This window comes from Hylaeus volcanicus, chromosome 2, assembly GCF_026283585.1.
Source record: "Hylaeus volcanicus isolate JK05 chromosome 2, UHH_iyHylVolc1.0_haploid, whole genome shotgun sequence".
Lineage (NCBI taxonomy): Eukaryota > Metazoa > Arthropoda > Insecta > Hymenoptera > Colletidae > Hylaeus > Hylaeus volcanicus.
Genome location: NC_071977.1, coordinates 3,104,571 through 3,124,435, shown reverse-complemented (window position 1 = coordinate 3,124,435; position 19,865 = coordinate 3,104,571). Strand labels below are relative to the sequence as shown.

The following is a 19,865-nucleotide window of genomic DNA, read 5'->3' as shown; positions in this document are numbered from 1 at the left end:
GCTCTGATTGCACGAGGTTTTCCGTTAATATCTTCTTAACGAAGCCTCGGACAACATTTTCGTTAAGGAAAAAGTTGTTTCAAATCACCTCCTGAAACCCCTTTCACCACCCCTTTCAAGGACCTCCAACATTTTTGGGACATCCTGTATAGGGCTCCATTTAAAATAAACAAATATTTTTGAACCGAGTAACTTTTGTGAAAGCTTTTTTTTTGATAACTTCACTCCCTCGTGAGATATTGAATCATTTAAACAAAATAGCCTGTATAACTCTCGTATAACTTCCTTAAACACCTCGTTCGTTCGTATTAATTGCCCAACAGAAAACAAATCGAAACTAATAAAAAAGAACGTCAACATAATCGCATTCTTCGATCGTAACGTGCACGCATTGTGATCGTCGGCAAGCACGCGCTGCACTGCTGCGCTGACTTCTAATAATATAGCGCATCGGGAGTGCACCAAAGAGAGACGGCTACCGCTTCAACTGCCTGTATTTCGGTGTCAGTTACAAACCGTAGGAAATGAACAAGACACCGCGACTCCCACGAGTCTGAGTACACCGTCCGTACTCGAACTAAACCGGTTGATTTTAATCAACGAGAATAACGGAAGGCCTGGTCGAATCTATTTTAAAAACTTACGACTGACGTATGACGATGGAGCAAAAGGCAAAGAACGTCGGGATCCCCCCGTTAAAGTATAAGATTGCACGCACTGAAAAACTCGGCAGGTATTTTTATATCATTTTTAATTCAAGAGTTTTCCAGAGGGGGACTTCAGGATTTTGTCTTTAATAGGAAGATAAAGATACACCTGTCAATGTGAAAATGTGGTGGACACAAACATCCTTCAACATCTTTCTCATTTTCAAGGTGTACAAATTATATTCCATACCATTTGTGTGTCTATTTAAAAAACATCGAGTGCAAAGTGCAAAGTCTATTATACAGGGTGTCTCAAAAATGTTGTAACACCTTGAAAGAGGTGGTTCGGGGGGTGATTTGAAACAACTTTTTCCTTAGCGAAAATGTTGTCCGAGGCTTCGTTGAGGAGATATTAACGGAAAACACTGACCAATCAGAGCGCGCGTATACTGTTGGAACGGCTGCGATAGCGTATGAGCGCGGCCGCCTAGCGCGTAGCTTACGCTCCAGCGGCATACTCGCGCTCTGATTGGTCAATGTTTTCCGTTAATATCTCCTCAACGAAGCCTCGGATAACATTTTCGCTAAGGAAAAAGTTGTTTCAAATCACCCCCCGAACCACCCCTTTCAAGGTGTTACAACATTTTTGGGACACCCTGTATTTGTAATCTGTTACGAAGATAACTATAAGATGAATACTGTCCTTTTGAATTTTTCGTCCAATGACTTTTGTTTCCTTTGTCTGTTTATAATTCATTTAATTCGTAGATACGCAACACGGTTTCACTTTCTTCCGCGCTCCGTATTACGTTTGTGTGGTGCGGTCACGCTTCACTATCGCGCGTGCGCACACGAATAGGAGCTAGGGTGGGGGACCCTGAGCGTTGCTTCGCGCTATCGCGCGTGCGCACACGAATAGGAGCTAGGGTGGGGGACCCTGAGCGTTGCTTCGCGCTATCGCGGTTCGTCTCTGATATGTGGCTCCTTTGAAGCTTTTTATGTACTCTTCGAGTAGAATTTTTTAAAATTAAAAAAAACTTTCACCTTTCGAGGTCATAACGGATTTTAGGGACGGTTTCTTTTGCAAATGTCCACCGATCCAGACGTGTACAATAACTCTTGAAAGTGGTGACCAATAATTTTTATACACCCTGTATGTACATTTTTCCAAAAAGACTAAAATAAACAGAACGTAGATTTCATATCTTAGAATAACGCGCATCGAGTTATAGGAATTTGTTACATGTCCATGTATATATTTTTTTTCACAAGGTATTTGCAGGCAGCAAAAAATCTGGCAGCAGGCGAAGTGATACTTCGAGAAAAACCGGTTGCCGTTGGACCAATGACGACCAGTCAGGATTACGTCTGTTTCGCGTGTTTGCGTTTGTTACCAAAAATCAGAAGAGGCACGCAATATTACTGCCTCAAGTGCAACGTTGCACCTTTATGCAGCACTGCCTGCAAGGTAAATAATTAAACACCTGAATGAATTCTTTGTTTGCAAAATATACTTCAATTCGCATATTATATTATTTACGTTACATCAGTTATATTTAATATATTACGATACATCATTTTATTTGGCAATTACAAATTTTCAAGATGAGGGTCATTCAATTATTCTCGACATAAACTTCGATGGGAAATATATGTATCACCATAGGTATATTTTTATATATAAATAAATATAAATATATTTTTTCCCATATGCAACTTTCGATCTAATATAATTCGTATACGCCAATGCAGCCATTCTATCGACAAACACTTATTGTTGACAATAATTGGCTTAACAAATTATAAATTCATTATTAATAATTCAAGCCTGAAAACGTAATACAAAACCTATGACTCTTTCAGGAGGAGTCAAAGCATCATACTCCAGACGAATGCGAAATACTTGAAAAGAATAGAGACCTGCTGACCGACAAAATAGCTGACGTCATCGGTGTGTTGCTGCCTCTGAGATTATGGCTTCTGAAACAAAGGAATCCAGAGTTATGGGCCCAAATAGAGCCCATGGAAGCTCATATAGATAAAAGAAGAAATACGTCCGTTTGGAAAGACAGGGAGGAAAACGTTATAAATGTAAATCTTCCAAAAAGTATCTTCCAAAAAGGGCCTTTAAAATGTTGTCTTTTAATAAATCCAATTCTCTTATTTTAAATCAATGTACACGTTACAATCGAGCAATCAAAAATGTATCAAAAAAGAAAACTCTAAAGACCCTTTTAAGGAACTTGTTATGTTAATCGTTGTCCAACAAAAGCAACTCGTCAATTTTTAACAATTTTAAAATTATACGAGCAGGTCGTGAGGGCACTTCGTCTGATTCCTGAAGAAGAAGCGTCTACAGATCTCTTACAGCAGCTTTGCGGTATCTTAGACGTAAACACATTCGAGTTGAGATCTCCGGGAGGTCTGGACGGTCTCCTTTTGCGAGGTTTATATATGGAGGCCTCCCTCATGGCTCACGATTGCAGAGGAAACACTCACCTTACCGTAGATAACGACTTTCAGCTCACCGTGTACGCCAGTCTGCCGATCAACGAAGGCGACCCTATTTTCTTCAATTACACCTCGTCGCTTTTGGTTCGTTTATAGTCACGGCCATTTCTGTTTTAATTCATTTCAGTTCAATGAAATATACAATATTTTTGTTGTACATATGAGATGTGATACGTACGTAATATTCGGAACTATTCAGAACAATCAGAACTACCTAGTAAATTAATTCTTCAAACTTCTCAAAAAAAAGTTTAAATTATTTAGACCAATTTCAAAGGTAGGAATTGTGTTTTAAAAGGTGTTCGAATATTAATGCGAGTCACTACATAAGCTTAAAATATGAGTCAGTTCGTCAAAGGCGTTCATGGGTAAGTGATGAAGCAGATTGCGTTGTAGTCAGAAAACTCGTGAGTTCGAATCCCGCTGGAGGTAATTAAAAATTGAATCGTGTTTTTTCGTCATTTTCATAGAATCCAGTCACAAGAAATCAATTACAGTAAACTAAAATCTACCAACAAATGAAAAAGAAAATTAAAATTTAATTTGTTTTTAAATCTCAGTTTTCAAAAATTCAACATTTTCCGAATATTCAATACACACATCTTCTAAACATAAATTTCAGGGACGTCCCTGTGCTATCTGGGACATTACTTGGGGGTACGTAAATTAATTTAGTGATTTAATTACCAGGAAACATCAGGTAGGAGGGAGGAGCACCTGTGTAGAGGACGTAATGCAGAATGATACAGATTAACACAGCATAGAGCAGCACGGAACGTTTATAAAAATATCGTTCTTGAAGTACTTGGTGTACCTACTAATTTGCCGATTTAATTACCAGGGAACGTCAGGTAGGAGGGAGCACCTGCGTGGAGGAAAGTACTTCGAGTGCGAGTGCTCGTTATGCATGGACCCCTACGAGATGGGCTCGTACATGAGCAGCATCCTGTGCCCCAGGTGTAGAGAAGGTTTCATAGGAGTGCAAAATCCTTTAACGATAAATCCCTATGGAAGGGGTGTAAAATGGCAATGCGATAAGTGCAGAAGAAGCATCGGGGGTCGTCTCGTGCGAGCCACTTTGGACATAACAAGAACCCTCATCGATAACACGGACGACGACGATATCAAAGTTTGTAATTTTGTCGACCGTCCCAGTACTGCGCGTTGTTTATCGTAACTCTGTAAACACATTTCTTTTAACGATTTTTTCAAGGGTCTCGAAACGTTGACGGCGAAACTGTCGCGTTCTCTGCACACGAATCATTTCTTGATGTTATCCTTGAAGCAGAAATTGTTGGCAGCGTACAGGAAAGAAGTGGCATCGCCGAATCCACAGAAGAAAGTTATGATGAGAATGCTAGACACGTGCAAGGAAATGTGCAACGTGTTAGAAGTGGTCGAGCCGGGGATATCTCGATTAAAAGGTAATTTCGTATTTTATGAGCTTGATAGAACTGTGTCTAATTCATAACTGAAATAAACTTTTAGGAATAATGTTGTACGAGATGCACTTGCCATTGGTACTGTTAGCGAACAGAGCATACGCTGCACGTGAAATTAATTCGACGGATCTTGCTTCGCGCCTGGAGGAAGCCGGAAGTCTGTTGAAGAAATCCCTAACGATGCTTCTTTTAGAACCAGCAGACACCCCAGAGGGAAAATTGGCTAAACGAGCCCTGCAAGAATTGAAAGCTCTAAATCAAAATATAGCTGACGTTAAATCAATCACCACCATCGATGACACGCGTTTCCACAACAAAAGGAAATCGCATAAGAATAAATCCAATACGAAGAAATGAATATAAAAAATGCTTTAACATCTATGCATGCTCTGTTTTCTTTATCTTTCATTCTATTCCTCCTTTTCCCTTTTATTATTACCAGAATAATAGTAAATCTTCTCCTTTATTATTTCAGATGGTTAATATTTTGTCATTGTTGTCCGAAAAATGAAGAATTTTCATATGCCACAATAAATGGATTTCATGCTAAAACGCTGACTATTAAGAATAGTTACAAATAAATTTAATCCTGTCTAAGTGGCGCCGTCGAATTCGTACCGCGACACTTAGAGTGTCGGAGTGTCGGTGGTGAAATTTAATTGCTATTTAATCAATAAAGCTGTCGTTGTAAGACTCTAAGGCGCAAACGTGCATAATAATAGCTGAGAAGGATCGAGTTTTATTATACATGAACCCTTTTCGATCTTCTTAAACAATTATAATACATTTTTGGAATTATAATACCAATTTGCGCCTTGAGCAAACGTTATGACTTGCACGCGAGTATTGGGTTCCCTACTGATAGGGGCGATCGAATTAAAGGATGAAAAGGATAATAATGACGATTTACTTTCAACTTAAAATTGTTTACGAATGAAAGTATTTATCCAGATTTTGTACAATTTATAAGACAAAAAAATATTTCTAGTAATTGTATGGTAACTAAAAATGAACGACAGATATTGTTTAGTTTAGAAGTACATAATAATATACATATTACATATATAGATATACATATTTTATATTTTATACATACAATAATGTAGATATATTTATACATGTATAAATTGAAAAAGTACTGATAAATACTTTAATAAGAAAAACAATTGTATTACACTATTTAGCTGCTTTTATTTATAACTATAAGCTATTACCACTGTAAGAACTCATACAAAAAAAAAAACATATTTCCAGTTCTGGGTTTATTCTGATTAAGATTGTTGAAGCTTATTAGTATTACATCTTTCTAATTTAAATAATTTCTCTTCTGCTTGAAATTGTTTCATTTGAATAAATAAAAATTTCCGATCTGTAAAATACTGTATAATAAACGCAATGTTTATGCAAAACACTGTTTAAATTTAACGAAGTCGAATAAAAATTGCATAGCTAATTGTTGCGCGAATATAAGATATGTAAATCAATGTAAATTTAAAAAAAAAAAAACTGTAGCAGAAACCAGTAGAAACCGATACGTTGGTTAAAGCTTAAAGCACTATACACATAACCGGTTAAAATATAAACGCTATATTTTGAAAATATGAAGCTGCCGAAATTTGATTCGTTCCGTATCAAAATGTGTGAATTTATTATCGTCTAATACATTATTTTTCTGTATTAAACACAGGTAATATTCTAATTACTTGACAGATTTCTATAGGATAACCTCTATGATATAGACGAATAAAACAAGTAAATATGTTACCAGTACTTGATTAAGTAATGTTTATATAAAATATTGTTAACACGTACAGGACACTATTAATGAATAAGAACCGCTTATAAGTTAATAAAAGCATAAGTTTTGTACGACGAATGAAATATTATTTCATTAACTTTTGATATAGATATTATAGATTATTTTTATTTATTTTAGCATAACAGTAATATGTTTGATCAAAGCATTATTGGAATATGCTTCTTTATATGGTTAGCAGTTGTTTTCAACTTTTCTTTACACCGTATAGAAGAAGGTCATGTCGGTGTTTATTTTAGGGTAAATATTTGTTTATAAATATGAAATTATGTAGATAATAGAAATATATATACGTTCATTATATGATACAGGGTGGGGCATTATTGCCTCAAGTGAGCAATCCTGGCTTTCATATGATGATACCTTTATTGACAATATACCGTTCGGTTCAAGTTACATTACAAACGGATGAAGTAAAGAATGTACCATGTGGCACCAGTGGCGGTGTGATGATTTACTTTGATCGCATAGAAGTTGTAAATATATTGGATGCGAATAGCGGTAATAATCTTTCGAATTACATATTACAGAATAATAAAACCAAGTTATAACAAGTTGTAATTTCATGTACTAATAAGATTATTTTATTATATAGTATATAACATAGTGAAAAGCTTCACAGCAGATTATGATCAAACTTTAATATTCAATAAGATTCATCACGAGTTGAATCAATTCTGCTCTGTGCACACATTGCACGAAGTATACATAGATTTATTTGATCAAATAGATGAAAACTTAAAAACTGCTCTGCAGAAAGACTTAAACGATCTAGCACCTGGCTTACGTATTCATGCTGTTAGAGTTACTAAGCCTAAAATTCCAGAAACTATCAGAAAAAATTATGAATTAATGTGAGTATACTGTTGTTATACTATAACAGTATTAATGATAATTATGTATGCATTTGTATTGCAGGGAAGCAGAGAAAACAAAGTTATTAATATCTATGCAACATCAAAAAGTAGTAGAAAAAGATGCAGAAACTGACAGGAAAAAAGCTATTATCGAAGCAGAAAAACAAGCACAAGTTTCAAAAATTTACTATAATCAGAATATCATGGAAAAGGAATCTCTTCAAAGAATAGTTGAGATCGATAATGCTATGCATTTGGCAACAGAGAAAAGCCATTCTGATGCTGAGTACTATCAAATGAAAATGCATGCAGAGGCAAACAAACTACTTCTTACTAAAGAATATTTAGAGCTGAAGAAGTATGAAGCACTGGCACAAAATGCGAAAATATATTTTGGCGAACACATACCAAAAATGTTTATGTATGACAGTAGGTCAAACGAACCTGCTGTACATTCCAGTGTAGAAGTTAAAGAGGTTAAAGAGACTTAATTTATATTATTTCGTCGTTGTTCCGTTTAACAGTATATCACAAAATAATAATTCCTTCATCTAACTGTAATGTAAATTAGTTTCTGAAATATAATAATTCGAAGAAGTTGTTTGAATATTTCAGAGTAACAATTATATTGTAAGATTTGTTATTTTATGATTTCGAAGAATAAAATGTATCAAACTCAAATGTATGTATACATACTGAACATACACGTATTTATACAATTTGCGTATTTCTAACTTTTCTCTAATACCGAGTTACGTTAGTTTTAGTACAATTTTCTAGTAAAAATATTATTATTCTATATGTATTAATACTGCACTCAAAACTTTATATTCATTTATATACTACTGTGTGTAATGTATTTTGTAGTTTTTTTTAAAGAGATTAACTTAATTGTATACCACAGATAAGGAATGTAAGATAAGTTAAAATAAACGTCAGATTCGTGAACCACTCATGTTTTTTTTTAATTATTGATTCTTATTGACTAATGCCCTTGACTAAAAGATGGTCCTTGTGGCCGGACTAGTCACAAATGTCAAGTATGGGCTACAGAGGTCAAGTTCAGGTCAGAGTGGTTAGCAGTGGTCAGGTACTGATTAAAGTGGTCAAATACTGATCACTGAGGTGAAGCCTACATGGAGGGCTAGAGGTCACCTTGAATTACTAGAGGTTGGCATAAAGGACTAGAGGTGCCATACCCAATATATTAATATATATTAATATATACAATATACTATATATATACAAATTTGTCATTTTTATTAATAGTTATTTAGTGCTGCAATAAGTAATCGAATAAAAGAGCACTATCGGTGATCATTGGTAACAGTCTCAAATGATTTCAAATCTGTCCGAGTTGGTCCAACTCTGTCTGTCTGGAATTAAATGACGCCAATTTTTTATTCGGTTTTATTTTAATTAACCTTTTATTCATTCTTTGTACATGCGTATGTTGAATGATTTAAATATATCGCTTATCTTAGGCCGAATCGACGAACTTAGAGTCAAGTGTCATCTTTGTATACGTATATGGTATATGTATACGTTGGACTACTATGAACCACTGTGAACCACTAGCGAACTGTCACACGATCAGCTGTTCACTCTTCTTCCTTGACCTTTATTTGCTAATTCAAATCGAGCTCGAAACGAAATTTCTATTTTATCGTTCCTCTTTCGCCGCTATTGCGCTAAAAAACGGTCAGAAACGATTTTCTTTTTCTCGTTCTGCGATATAAGATTTTCGAGTTTAATTCGTAAAATTTACGAAAAATAGTAAACACTGTCAAAAGTTTGCTATCGTTGATATTTAGATTTATAAAACTTTTACAGATTTGAGAGTTACGAAACGTTTATTACCAGGATTATTGAAAATGACAGCAGTAAGTTATGAAATTACTCTACAAACCATCTAAAAGATCCTATGTTATACATATTTTAAGGTTATACACAAACCCTTTGAATAAGTTTCAAGTACATTTTTATATATGCAGGTCGGTTTTTATTTTATGTGCAATGAATAATGTTACTATACCATCAAACCATTATTATTTGATATATTTTCTTATTCGTTTCTTTGTTTTGACTTTAGGAACTAAAGAAGTTTCTGAACGGACTTCTTAGCAGCGTAGAAGGTCTTCATAGTATATTGATAACAGACAGGGATGGAGTGCCTGTTATATCTGTTGCCGATGAAAAGGCTCCAGAATTGGCTATGAGGGCAAGTTTCTTATCTACATTTGGAATGGCAACTGATCAAGGAAGTAAACTAGGACTTGGAAAAAATAAGACTATCATATGCATGTACAGTAGTTATCAGGTAATAAAAACAAAATACATAGTGCATTGCAGACTATTATTGTTATTTATCTAACTCGAGATATAGAGAATAATGTAATACAAGGATACAAAGTTTCGTACATATATGCCATATACAAACTTCTTGGATTTATTTAACTGTATTATTTATATTAATTTACATTATTCAGTTTCAAATTCATTTTATAATCAACTACATGTAATGTTTAATATTTTTACTTGCAGGTTGTTCAAATGAACAAACTACCATTAGTCATTAGTTTTATTGCTAGTCATGACTGTAATACAGGCCACATTTTATCTTTGGAAAATAAGATCGATCCAATCTTGAGTAATTTAAAAAATGCAGTAGTGGAAGCCTGATGGTTACCTGTTGTCCATTATGGGTGATAAATACCAAAAGTTTACGGTTGAATTTGGTAATGACTTGTATAGGAGGAATGGTATAAATAGCGAGGAAGACGTTACTGTATATTTTGTTTCTAATTTACAAAACGTTTAATTCGTAGTCTTTCATACTTATAAATTCTTCTACTGGCATTTTTATACGATGTTTTAAGTACATATTTGGAAGGAAATAAGTAGCGCATATCTTGTATAAAACAGTACAATAGAAATATATAGAAATTACGAATTTTTATAATATACTGTGAGGCATTTCAATATTTGCATTATGTATTCTATGTTTGTAATTAAACTAACATATAACCATTTGAAAAAAATTTTTTCAAATTTCACATGTCTGTAAATAGTATGAAATATACATGTAAAACAAGTGATATTAAATATTATTAACATTATATCATTGAAAATTAAATAATACAATCATATATTTCAAATTTTCAAACATCGATAATTAGACTTCGTACACCAATGGCTTACCCTCTAACCCATTGAGAATGTTTTGTGCTGCAGTAATTGACATATTACGTCGAGTCTTCATAGTAGCACTGCCTATGTGAGGTGTGACCACTGCGGTACATAATACATATATATTAATGTATATAGTTTTGCTATACATTTCTATTACTAATCAATAAGTACACACATTATGTATGTATATGTATGTGCGAGCGTGTGTGTGCAGAATTGTAAATTATAATGTCTACCAATAAAATGTTACACGCATAAGGGCACAAAATGTTACTTTATCATTAAATGTTTCTATTAAGATAGTTAACGATACTAACCAGCATTTGGAAGTTTAAGAAGTTCATGGTCAGGTGGCAATGGTTCAGGATTCGTGACATCGAGGCCAGCCGCGAAAATTGTTTTATTTTTCAATGCTTTGACTAGCGCATCCGTGTTTACAACTTGTCCACGACTAACGTTTACAAGTACCGCGGTTTTCTTCATTTTTCCAAAAGTGTTATCATTAAACATTCCTCTTGTTTCGTTGTTCAACGGAACAACGACGATTACAAAGTCACTTTGTTCGAGAAGCTCGTCGAGAGATACGAAGTGAGCCCCTAAGTCGTCTCCTATGTATGAAATTACAATCGAATAAAATGCTTAATGAATATATGCGTTTTAGTTGTATATTTAGTTGTATATAATGATAAGTACCCGCTTTTTTACGAGAATGGCCTGTATAAATAAAACGACCAACTTCGAATCCCTTCAGTCGTTTAACAATAGCTTGTCCAATGTTGCCCAGACCAACTATACCCACTGTTGATCCTTCTATATCTTGACCAAGCAGCCAATCAAGACGGCGTTCATACTGATCTCTAAATTAACAAAAATTGTATATGCAAACATTAAAAATGTATCGTTAAGTATAATTTCTAAAATCAATGTTTCAATGTTTATCAATGTTTGTAGCTTGGTATATTTAAAACAGGTCGCCTGGATAACTCATTGATTTCTTTAAAGAGACATTTACGTCCTTAACGTCAACAAAAATGGCAGAAGCAATTTTAATTACTGTTCCAGTTTTAGTCGTCCTTCGTGAGCTCGTCTCGATGCGCTCAATGTTAGAAGTACAGCAATATCTGCAACCGCGTTCGATAAAACCATAGGCGTATGTCCAACTTTGATTCCTCTTCTTTTAATTTCAGGCACATCCAGATAATCGTAACCAGCTGACATCGTTGAAATCACCTTTAACGTTGGTCCTGTTTATGGAAAATTTTAATAAGTCAGTTGTGAAGTCAATTTTATTCAATTTATTATATTTAGAAATCAGGTCCATATTTTATGTTCCTGTGTAATACACATGTGTATTAATGTATGCATACATTAATATTATGTATGTATTCTTTAATTAGTATATATGCATATATATATATATGTACATATATACATATATACATGTATACATAAACATGTATATACAAGATTAAATTTATAAAATTATAAAGTGTTCTCTATTTAATTTAATCTATTTATACATACATACATTTTACGTTTAATATTCTATAAAAAATTAAAAGGTAACATTATCAATTTAATTAACTGCATAAATACAGTATTCGAGATTTATTTATCTCCATAAAAATATAAAATATATAAGATAGGGACATTAAAAAAAATGCAGTTCGATAATCACCTGCAATGTTAAGAAATTCAGTGTTTACACTATGATGTTTAGCTATAAAGACCGCATCGTGACCAGGCAGTGCTTGCAATAAATCTTCCCGTTCGATATTCGAACTTTGAATTATTGTGACATCGCATCTACACAAAAAACAAGAAAACAGAATATTAAAACATTTTGTAACGAGATAAGATAGCGCAATTCGTGTAAATCGAAACTGTTTACGATTGCCCGCCGAAATGTTCGAAAGAGTGTACTGTCGATAATCGAAATGCGTCGAGCATTCGCGTATCGAATTATGAATTTAACGGTCTACAACGCAAGCGGTAATATAGAGATTAATTGCAATTCAGATCCAGTTGAGAAATAAGATCGTTATTATAAATACTTCGTACCCTGACGATTCGTAATATTATATTATATTTTTTTCTTTTTTGTTGCATTAATGCAATATTGTATGACAATCGAATTATGTTTTAGACGTTTGAAATGCACCTACTTTGTGCGAAGAAGATCTATGCCAGCAGAAGGTACATCGTTACTGGTGACCAATACACGAGGCCTCATTGTTGTTGCTTTATGTACTGACTACAACGGTAAATACTTTGTAAACTGCCAGACCTGCCATGCATGCCTGCGTTATATAAGGTTAAGATCTGATTATGTGCGCAGGCGTCATACAACATAACCGAACATAACGATAACAAATTGTTACACCCATGTGACTTGTCAGATCTTGATTCCAGTCACTGAAATCAAGGGCACTGGTTTTACCATCAGTATCTGATACAACCATAAAATTGACGCTCTTAGTCGCTCCAAAGAAAAATAGAATTATAGTAATTACTTCATTTATGAAATGTATGTTTTATCATTACATATATATATAAATGTATTTACATATTATGTAAAAGTATTGATAATAGTTGTACATTTTGTACAAGTATTTGTAATAATTATATGTAAAATATATATGTACATATATTTATAATATTATATATAATATATATTATATTATATTAATATAATACATATACATAATATAATATTTTATAATATTATAATATTATGTAAAATCGATAATTTTAGTGTAGAATTCATAATTCTTTGTCGAAATTCAAATTTAAGTAATGCGTAGAGCACAACAGGAAGGATTTCAATAATACCGATAAACAACATTTTGAAACATCAACCGCAGTATCCTGTTATGACTGCCGTATTTATAACTCGCATTTCCTTGTTTACAGATAACATTTTACAAAAATAAGATATAAAACCACTTAAGGTACAAGTGGTTGATTTTTCAAAATCGATAATTTATAAATCCTGGTATTTTATACAATTTTTGTCGATCTCTTTCGCTCGTAGCTTAACCTGACGAAAATTCAAATGCGAAGTTCCCGCGTGTTCGATTTCGTAACTACTACGTTGGATAAAATAATATTTGAAAAACTAAATACAACTGTAACTGCGTCAATTACTAATTTTTTTATTAGAAATTATAATCAAATAATAATTTAAGAATTTTACTATAGAAAATACATATATCGTTATTATATATTAATACTTTCTGCATTTGAGTTTTGTTTTGACTAGGACAGTTGAGAAAGAACCACCTTAAATTTACAATTTCAGGTTGGTAACTATACGGTTTTAAAAATACGATTTCCGATCTGAACTCAATAATTTACTTACTAACTTATATTTACAAACGAGTAGGATAGTTCAATGAAAAGTTATGAAACAGTTCATCGGACGTATACTTCGATTTCCGTGAACGTTTAATGATATACATCTATCGTACTTGTACCATAAATATCTTTACAAGAATTTCGAGGTTATGAGACATATTTACAATAACTCCAAAGCATGTTCCACGGTTAAAGCAGAATGAACTAACGAAAAAATAAAAGATACGAAACAAGTTCCATATTTAGAATATCAAAAAGTAAAATGAAGTGGTTGCCACGACAAATCACGTTACCGCTCTTACTTGGTGTGTCTTTAACAAGTATTAGCATTGCTTTCATATATCTACTGTACAAACAGGTAAGATTGAAAGCTTTATAAATTCATATTTCTTGATATATCCTATTAATCGATCCTTCGAACAACTAGGATGAAGATGATGCAAATTCTCGAAGAAAGAAAATACAAATTGTGCATAGAATTAGTATAGAATACAAAGTACCTAGGCAGTTTGTTCCCGCTGTTATTGGAAGAGGTGGTTCTGTAGTAAAAGATGTACAAAATAAGACAGGAACACAAATATATTTTAAAGAAGACAATCTCGAATGTCCTGATCGTATTTGCATCATAAGAGGAACTTTTGAGGCTGTACATTTCGCGGAAGAAATGATAAAATCCATAATTGAAAATCAGCCTATAATTGAAACATATGAAATGTATGTACCTCAGAACTCATGTGGAAGGATAATAGGAAGAGGTGGCGAAAGTATAATGCAAATACAAGCATCTTCTCGTGCAAAAGTTATTATTGAAAGTGGATTTACTCCCTACGATTTGAGTATGTTAATTGTATATATTAGTTCCAAAGCATTTTTTTGTTCAATTTTTGTAAAGGTTTCGTGACTAGTTCAAATATTTTATAGATGCTGAAAGAAGGATTATAATAAAAGGTACAGCTGAACAGATTGCTTCAGCTTTATCGCAAATTGAGGATAAAGTTCGCGAAGATAAAGAATCTTATACAAAAGTGCAAGCCTCTGCTGCAGTAAGACTGCCTAGAGGTAAATCTTCACTGCGCAACAGTCCAGTTAACTCCACTGAACATTTGTATTCCACTGAAAGTTCAGTGTTGCAAGGTGTGTAAAGCAAATAACTCAAATAATATCTTTACCTTTAAAATTACGAATGTCGCCATTTGCTTTGATACATTTAAATACTTTTACTTTCAGTTACAGATGGTCTAATGGAAATATATGTATCTGCAATGGAAAATCCTAGCCAATTCTGGATTCAAGTTGTTGGTCATGGAACTACAGCTTTAGACAAATTAGTGTCTGACATGGCTGAGTATTACAGTGAAGAAGAAAATCGAGAGTTACATAGATTAAAAAATGTATGTATACATTAGCTGTATTATTTAGTTACAGAAAATAGTGTATGAAAAAGAAACAATGAATTCAAATTATTTATAATTGATATTATTGTTATGGTTACATCATACTGTTTTAGGTAACTCTGGGTCAAGTAGTTGCAGCAAAATTCAGTTTCGATGAACTGTGGTATAGAGCCGAAGTTATTTCAGAACCTGAAGATGGCCAATGTGAAGTTTATTTTATGGATTATGGGGACCATGAAGTAGTTCAACTTGATTCTATACTGGAACTTCGCACAAACTTCTTAAGCTTACGATTGCAAGCAATCGAGTGTTCTTTGGCTGGCATTAAACCACGGTAAGTCATTCCTTTTCTTTTTATTATGTTAACATTTGGAATAAAATATAACATTTAAAATTAGATTTTGGAATCAACGAAACTGTCGGCAAAGTTATTACATACAGGTTTTTTCTTTGAAAAATATAAAATTATTAATATCGGTTCGTAGGAAAAGAAGACATTAATTGCTTAATTCACTGTCATCCATGTTGCTTGATCTTGAACTACCAATATTAGCTTCGCAAACTTCATTGAATAATTGTGGATTTACATGTTCCATCATTTTCCATGCTAAACTTTTGTTGAGTACAGTTATGTTTTCTTCGCAGTATGCCAAACTTGCTCTTTTAAGCGATAAACAGCCAAACTCGTCTGCAACTAAAAGTCTGCTTGCTATATTTTCTGGAGTTATTGTTTCAATTAGATTCCTCTCGCAAAGCTCCTTCAGTCCTAGAAAATAATTATGAGTAACTTTGCTTATAAGTAACTTCGTAAAATACAGTACCTTGTAAACAGAAACGTTCTGACAGAGATAGAAGTTGGGGAGCTAAAGCATCCAAATTATCGACATGGTCACTATATATGTATCGTAACAATTCTTCCGTCACTTCTTTAGTAAGATCTAACAAGTCCAGAGAAAACGAGTAGTGATTCTGAAATATTTTCAATACATATCATTATGATAAATTTATATATTGCAAAATTATTATATAATAGCGATACTGACTACTCACCTGTGGAATTAATAAAGTTTAGAAAAAGTATCACTTGCAAAAAAGACAGTAATCTCATTAATTTATATTCCTACAGTTAATAGCAGGATTATGTTAATTTAATACGGAAATTATACAGCTTAAGCTTTGAAAATTTATTCAATTCGTAATTTCGTGGAAAATTAGAATTGCTTTGTATTTGTTATATTTTATGTATGAAACAGGTATGTTAGATACGTATATAAAGAAACAACAACACATTAAATTTGCCAATTATGCTAGTTCTGTTTTTATATGTAAACATAGGATATGTTTTATAAATCAAATTAATACAGATTAAGAATAATTATAATTATAATGTTAATATTAGAAAGATTGTTTGAGTAGCTTCTTCTTAGAGATCGAATTGGATTATTTCAAACACTCGTTTTCTTTATCGATCACCTTTTCTTCCTGCGAGTCTCGCGTATCCGACGCATTATCTTCTGCGGTCTCTGTCTTTGAGTCTTTCTTCGACGTTTCATTCAAAGGTGAGATCATTTCACGTAGAACATTACTACGCGCGGCTAATATACTGCTATGAACTGGAATTTCTGTATTGGTTAAACCACCACAAGTTAATTTAGTATCCGCACCGGATGGATGCTTCAGTAACCTGGCCATATCCTGAAAAAACGTAATTTCTCAATTTTAATTTATCTATAAAATTGATAATTCCTTTATCAATGGTTGTTCAAACTATGGAAAACTGAAATTATATATGCTGATATTGTTTACTGATGTAACTCCAAAATTCACAGACTTCTATAATCTGTGCTTCCATGTTTTATTACTATTATTACCTGATATTCAAATATCTACAAAATTAAATATTCTTTTAAAAGATGTACTGTTGATACAATGTTTAAATCGGTACAATTTTGCCAAATCTTTTTCTTTAGATTAATGACAAATTTTACTTGTGAGAAATTAATCAAGCTTCATTTAAATTAATTTAAATAATGCTTATAGCGATTGATTTTTATGTAACTTTTAAAATAGTCCATTTCCTCGTGGAACATTATTAGTTGTATGAAACAATATAAATAGAAAAATCTTAGCCATTTTATTATTTGAGGAACACTTGCCTGCGATAAGTTGTGCTTTTCGTTTTCACACTGGACTATTTGTATCTTGACCATTAACAGAACCTCGCCATTCTTGTTTAAATGCCTATCGACTACTGACAAGTCTTTGTACCCCAAGGAAATAATATCTGTGCATGATTTCAGTTCGAGTATTGTTCTGCTTACGTGACAATACTCCCAGTGTTTAACGTCAGCATTGAAAACTGCAAATTGAAATCGTATCTTCGCTTGTTCCGCCTCGTCTACCGTGCAGTGCAACATGTTCAGACACAGTACCACGGGGTTTATAACTCTTTTGCCTGTTACCAAACAGTTTAACGTTTAACGAAATTGATCGACGATTATTTATTACAAATGAAAAAGAATGCATTCATCTATTTCATGTGCTTAATGAAGATAAACGATGTTCAAGTTTTCAATTGTTTGAGGGACAAATTTGAATAGTTTTAACGTGATTGTAATAACTAGACTGCATAGACTCTTTATGCATTTATAGGAAATTTGAATGTGCAAGAACCTACAAAATGCACACAATATGCAAGAATATGAAAAAGATTGAAAGTAAAGTTCATGTTATGATATTTACAGAATAAAATAAATTCTTATTTAGGTTCAATTTTTGTAGGCACGTTCATGAAGATTTTATTTTGCATAAAGATCCGCAGTCTAGTAATAACGATTTTATGGTTGCAAATCGTCTGCCTTACCGTCAGGGTCCTTCCAAAATCTGATAGATAGATTCCATACGCTGTGAATATTGTTCACGTTCACGTCGAACGACGGGCTATCGATTAAGCTTTTCTTTGATATGTATTTCTTGTAACGTGGAATTGGCCAAGTATATTTGAAGACGACGTCCGAGACTGTCGGCACTAATAGTTCCATTTTTTAGCGATTTCACTCGAACGAAAGGTCCTATTTGAAACGAGGAAGAGAGTCATTAAACTTGAAATCCATTAGGATTGTAACATTTTATTCAATCGATTAACCGTATACTTGAGGGGAACAAATAACGACAGAATATTGAGTAATGGTAAGAAGCGTTGAATTAAATAGTGAAACGAACAATTAAAATTATTACAATTATTATTACATAAACACATTTGTATGCAAGAACCACTGGGTTCTTTAAATTACTAATACCATGGTCAAAGCATAGCAAAGCATTGTGTTTATTAGTAGGAGGAACGTTTGTATAGGAGCTACATCAATTTCGCTTGTTATTCATTTCAATTTATTGGTATATTAAGGGGTCATTCTACTATATTGGCCAAGAAAACATGCTTCTTTGCTAATTTTTTTTTTTTGGCAAGGATATTACAAAACGATTTAAACATTATGCGTATATTTATTATGCTTTTATAATTATGTTAGAATTTTTTCAAAAAGAAATACGAATATTACGCAATTTAAAATAGATTATTGTTCAATTTAAAGATAGTTCAATGTAATATTCATATCTCTTCTTGAAAAAATTCTAATATAATTATAAAAGCATAATAAATATACGGATGAAGTTTAAAATACATCGTTTTGTAATGTAATTTCGAACAAAATTAGCGAAGTAGCATTGATTTTCTTGGCCAGTAAAGTAGAATGACAACTTAAAGTTTGCTCAATTTGTTATACATGTTTCGATTACCCTCGATTTTGTTTCTATCAGCTACTTTTTATCTCTTAACGTGCCCCAGGACAATTTAACAACCGCCATGAAAATATTTCTTCGTTATCATCGTTCGCTGTCGATTTCCCCGCAATTTTGTCTGTCTGGGAACACGTTGACCCTCGTGGCGCAGTATAATTGCACCGCACGGGTCGCGATAAAGCTTTGCCGAACCGCGCAAAACGTTTCGCCGTTGTTAAACTCTCGCGTTGCACATGCATAGGCAAAGTTTACGATATAAATTGCACGCTCGACGATTATAAAGCGATTCACATATGGCGAGCTGCCAGTTTCCGATCTACGTTTATCTTTATTCAACTAGAATTTCTTAGCCGCGCGATAATATCGCGTATTATCTTTTCGCTTCTTGGCAGGTACATCGAACGATTAAGTAATTAGATACGCGGGGCGGTGCGAGTATTATTATTAAAAACGACGGAACGATTATTCCAGTCGATGATAAGTTTCTTTTTTTATTATTCGTTATTAAGCATAATTTAATTTAGTTAAAAAAAAAAAAAAAAGGCCAATTGCAATTTAAATTTGGAGAAATGTACTGTGTGTCACTTTATATTGTTATCACGTGACAGATGTGTGCGCGTACGTTTGTATACAGGGTGTCCCAAAAAATGTTGTAACTCCTTGAAAGGGGTGGTTCAAGGGGTGATTTGAAACAACTTTTTCCTTAGCAAAAGTGTTGTCCGAGGCTTCGTTACGGAGATATTAATAGAAAATCCCGACCAATCAGAGCGCGCGTATACGCGGGAGCGAAGGCTACGCGCCAGGCGGCCGACCAATCCGAGCGCGAGTATACCGGTGGAGCGGTAGCG

The 19,865-nt window shown here is 33.4% G+C and overlaps 6 protein-coding genes across 11 annotated transcripts in view; 4 read left to right on the top strand and 2 right to left on the bottom strand.

Moving 5' to 3' along the window:
• Positions 1–529: 529 nt before the first annotated feature.
• On the top strand, positions 530–5,197 carry LOC128884857 (SET domain-containing protein SmydA-8-like). Of its 2 annotated transcripts, none has more exons than XM_054138514.1 (7): positions 530–733; positions 1,920–2,115; positions 2,511–2,738; positions 2,961–3,242; positions 4,000–4,287; positions 4,372–4,582; positions 4,647–5,197. In XM_054138514.1, the coding sequence occupies exons 1-7, from the start codon at positions 654–656 to the stop codon at positions 4,955–4,957; spliced, it is 1,596 nt and encodes a 531-aa protein (XP_053994489.1). In that variant the 5' UTR covers positions 530–653; the 3' UTR covers positions 4,958–5,197. The 2 variants fall into 2 exon arrangements, with proteins under 2 accessions (XP_053994489.1, XP_053994490.1); XM_054138515.1 differs by lacking the exon at positions 530–733 and adding an exon at positions 1,366–1,800.
• Positions 5,198–6,052: 855 nt separating this feature from the next.
• Positions 6,053–8,224, top strand: LOC128872193 (erlin-2-B-like). Its single transcript, XM_054114637.1, has 5 exons — positions 6,053–6,287; positions 6,537–6,656; positions 6,728–6,917; positions 7,012–7,270; positions 7,335–8,224. The coding sequence occupies exons 2-5, from the start codon at positions 6,549–6,551 to the stop codon at positions 7,762–7,764; spliced, it is 987 nt and encodes a 328-aa protein (XP_053970612.1). The 5' UTR covers positions 6,053–6,287; positions 6,537–6,548; the 3' UTR covers positions 7,765–8,224.
• A 478-nt stretch (positions 8,225–8,702) lies between these two features.
• Positions 8,703–10,314, top strand: LOC128872195 (ragulator complex protein LAMTOR3-A). 3 transcript variants are annotated; one of them, XM_054114640.1, is made up of 4 exons: positions 8,703–8,721; positions 9,107–9,156; positions 9,366–9,593; positions 9,818–10,314. In XM_054114640.1, the coding sequence occupies exons 1-4, from the start codon at positions 8,718–8,720 to the stop codon at positions 9,953–9,955; spliced, it is 420 nt and encodes a 139-aa protein (XP_053970615.1). In that variant the 5' UTR covers positions 8,703–8,717; the 3' UTR covers positions 9,956–10,314. The 3 variants fall into 3 exon arrangements, with proteins under 3 accessions (XP_053970615.1, XP_053970614.1, XP_053970616.1); XM_054114639.1 differs by lacking the exon at positions 8,703–8,721 and adding an exon at positions 8,790–8,974; XM_054114641.1 differs by lacking the exon at positions 8,703–8,721 and having other exon boundaries at positions 8,833–9,267.
• Positions 10,315–10,424: 110 nt separating this feature from the next.
• LOC128872194 (glyoxylate reductase/hydroxypyruvate reductase-like) lies at positions 10,425–12,791 on the bottom strand. Its single transcript, XM_054114638.1, has 6 exons — positions 12,631–12,791; positions 12,144–12,271; positions 11,520–11,709; positions 11,159–11,322; positions 10,783–11,073; positions 10,425–10,564 (listed from the first exon to the last, which is right to left on the bottom strand). Exons 1-6 carry the CDS (start codon positions 12,696–12,698, stop codon positions 10,449–10,451), a joined length of 957 nt encoding a protein of 318 aa, XP_053970613.1. The 5' UTR covers positions 12,699–12,791; the 3' UTR covers positions 10,425–10,448.
• A 949-nt stretch (positions 12,792–13,740) lies between these two features.
• LOC128872868 (tudor and KH domain-containing protein homolog) overlaps positions 13,741–19,865 on the top strand; it is a 14,732-nt gene continuing 8,607 nt past the window's right edge. The window contains exons 1-5 of one of the 2 annotated variants that reach the window (XM_054115987.1): positions 13,741–14,180; positions 14,250–14,658; positions 14,744–14,956; positions 15,056–15,213; positions 15,330–15,550. In XM_054115987.1, the coding sequence (XP_053971962.1) occupies positions 14,085–14,180; positions 14,250–14,658; positions 14,744–14,956; positions 15,056–15,213; positions 15,330–15,550 (1,097 nt within the window). In that variant the 5' untranslated portion in view covers positions 13,741–14,084. Of the gene's footprint in view, positions 14,181–14,249; positions 14,659–14,743; positions 14,957–15,049; positions 15,214–15,329; positions 15,551–19,865 lie in introns of both variants that reach the window. The other variant, XM_054115986.1, reaches the window with a different exon arrangement.
• LOC128872869 (speckle-type POZ protein-like) overlaps positions 15,551–19,865 on the bottom strand; it is a 6,839-nt gene continuing 2,524 nt past the window's right edge. The window contains exons 1-6 of one of the 2 annotated variants that reach the window (XM_054115989.1): positions 19,015–19,321; positions 18,080–18,287; positions 17,373–17,671; positions 16,690–16,911; positions 16,038–16,185; positions 15,551–15,982 (exon numbers count right to left, since the gene is read on the bottom strand). In XM_054115989.1, the coding sequence (XP_053971964.1) occupies positions 15,714–15,982; positions 16,038–16,185; positions 16,690–16,911; positions 17,373–17,671; positions 18,080–18,257 (1,116 nt within the window). In that variant the 5' untranslated portion in view covers positions 18,258–18,287; positions 19,015–19,321 and the 3' untranslated portion in view covers positions 15,551–15,713. Of the gene's footprint in view, positions 15,983–16,037; positions 16,186–16,689; positions 16,912–17,372; positions 17,672–18,079; positions 18,288–19,014; positions 19,322–19,865 lie in introns of those variants that run through there. The other variant, XM_054115988.1, reaches the window with a different exon arrangement.

Coding starts and splice junctions, on each gene's coding strand:
- LOC128872193 (XM_054114637.1), top strand. CDS start 6,549: ATGTTTGATCAAAGCATTATTGGAATATGCTTCTTTATATGGTTAGCA. Junction 6,918..7,011: donor TATATTGGATGCGAATAGCG/GTAATAATCTTT, acceptor TTTATTATATAG/TATATAACATAGTGAAAAGC. Junction 7,271..7,334: donor AGAAAAAATTATGAATTAAT/GTGAGTATACTG, acceptor TTTGTATTGCAG/GGAAGCAGAGAAAACAAAGT.
- LOC128884857 (XM_054138514.1), top strand. CDS start 654: ATGACGATGGAGCAAAAGGCAAAGAACGTCGGGATCCCCCCGTTAAAG. Junction 734..1,919: donor CGCACTGAAAAACTCGGCAG/GTATTTTTATAT, acceptor TTTTTTCACAAG/GTATTTGCAGGCAGCAAAAA. Junction 2,739..2,960: donor GGGAGGAAAACGTTATAAAT/GTAAATCTTCCA, acceptor TTATACGAGCAG/GTCGTGAGGGCACTTCGTCT.
- LOC128872195 (XM_054114639.1), top strand. CDS start 8,830: ATGAACCACTGTGAACCACTAGCGAACTGTCACACGATCAGCTGTTCA. Junction 8,975..9,106: donor CGCTATTGCGCTAAAAAACG/GTCAGAAACGAT, acceptor AAACTTTTACAG/ATTTGAGAGTTACGAAACGT. Junction 9,157..9,365: donor GATTATTGAAAATGACAGCA/GTAAGTTATGAA, acceptor TTTTGACTTTAG/GAACTAAAGAAGTTTCTGAA.
- LOC128872194 (XM_054114638.1), bottom strand. CDS start 12,698: ATGAGGCCTCGTGTATTGGTCACCAGTAACGATGTACCTTCTGCTGGC. Junction 11,323..11,519: donor GGACGACTAAAACTGGAACA/GTAATTAAAATT, acceptor TTGTTAATTTAG/AGATCAGTATGAACGCCGTC. Junction 11,074..11,158: donor CCATTCTCGTAAAAAAGCGG/GTACTTATCATT, acceptor TTTCATACATAG/GAGACGACTTAGGGGCTCAC.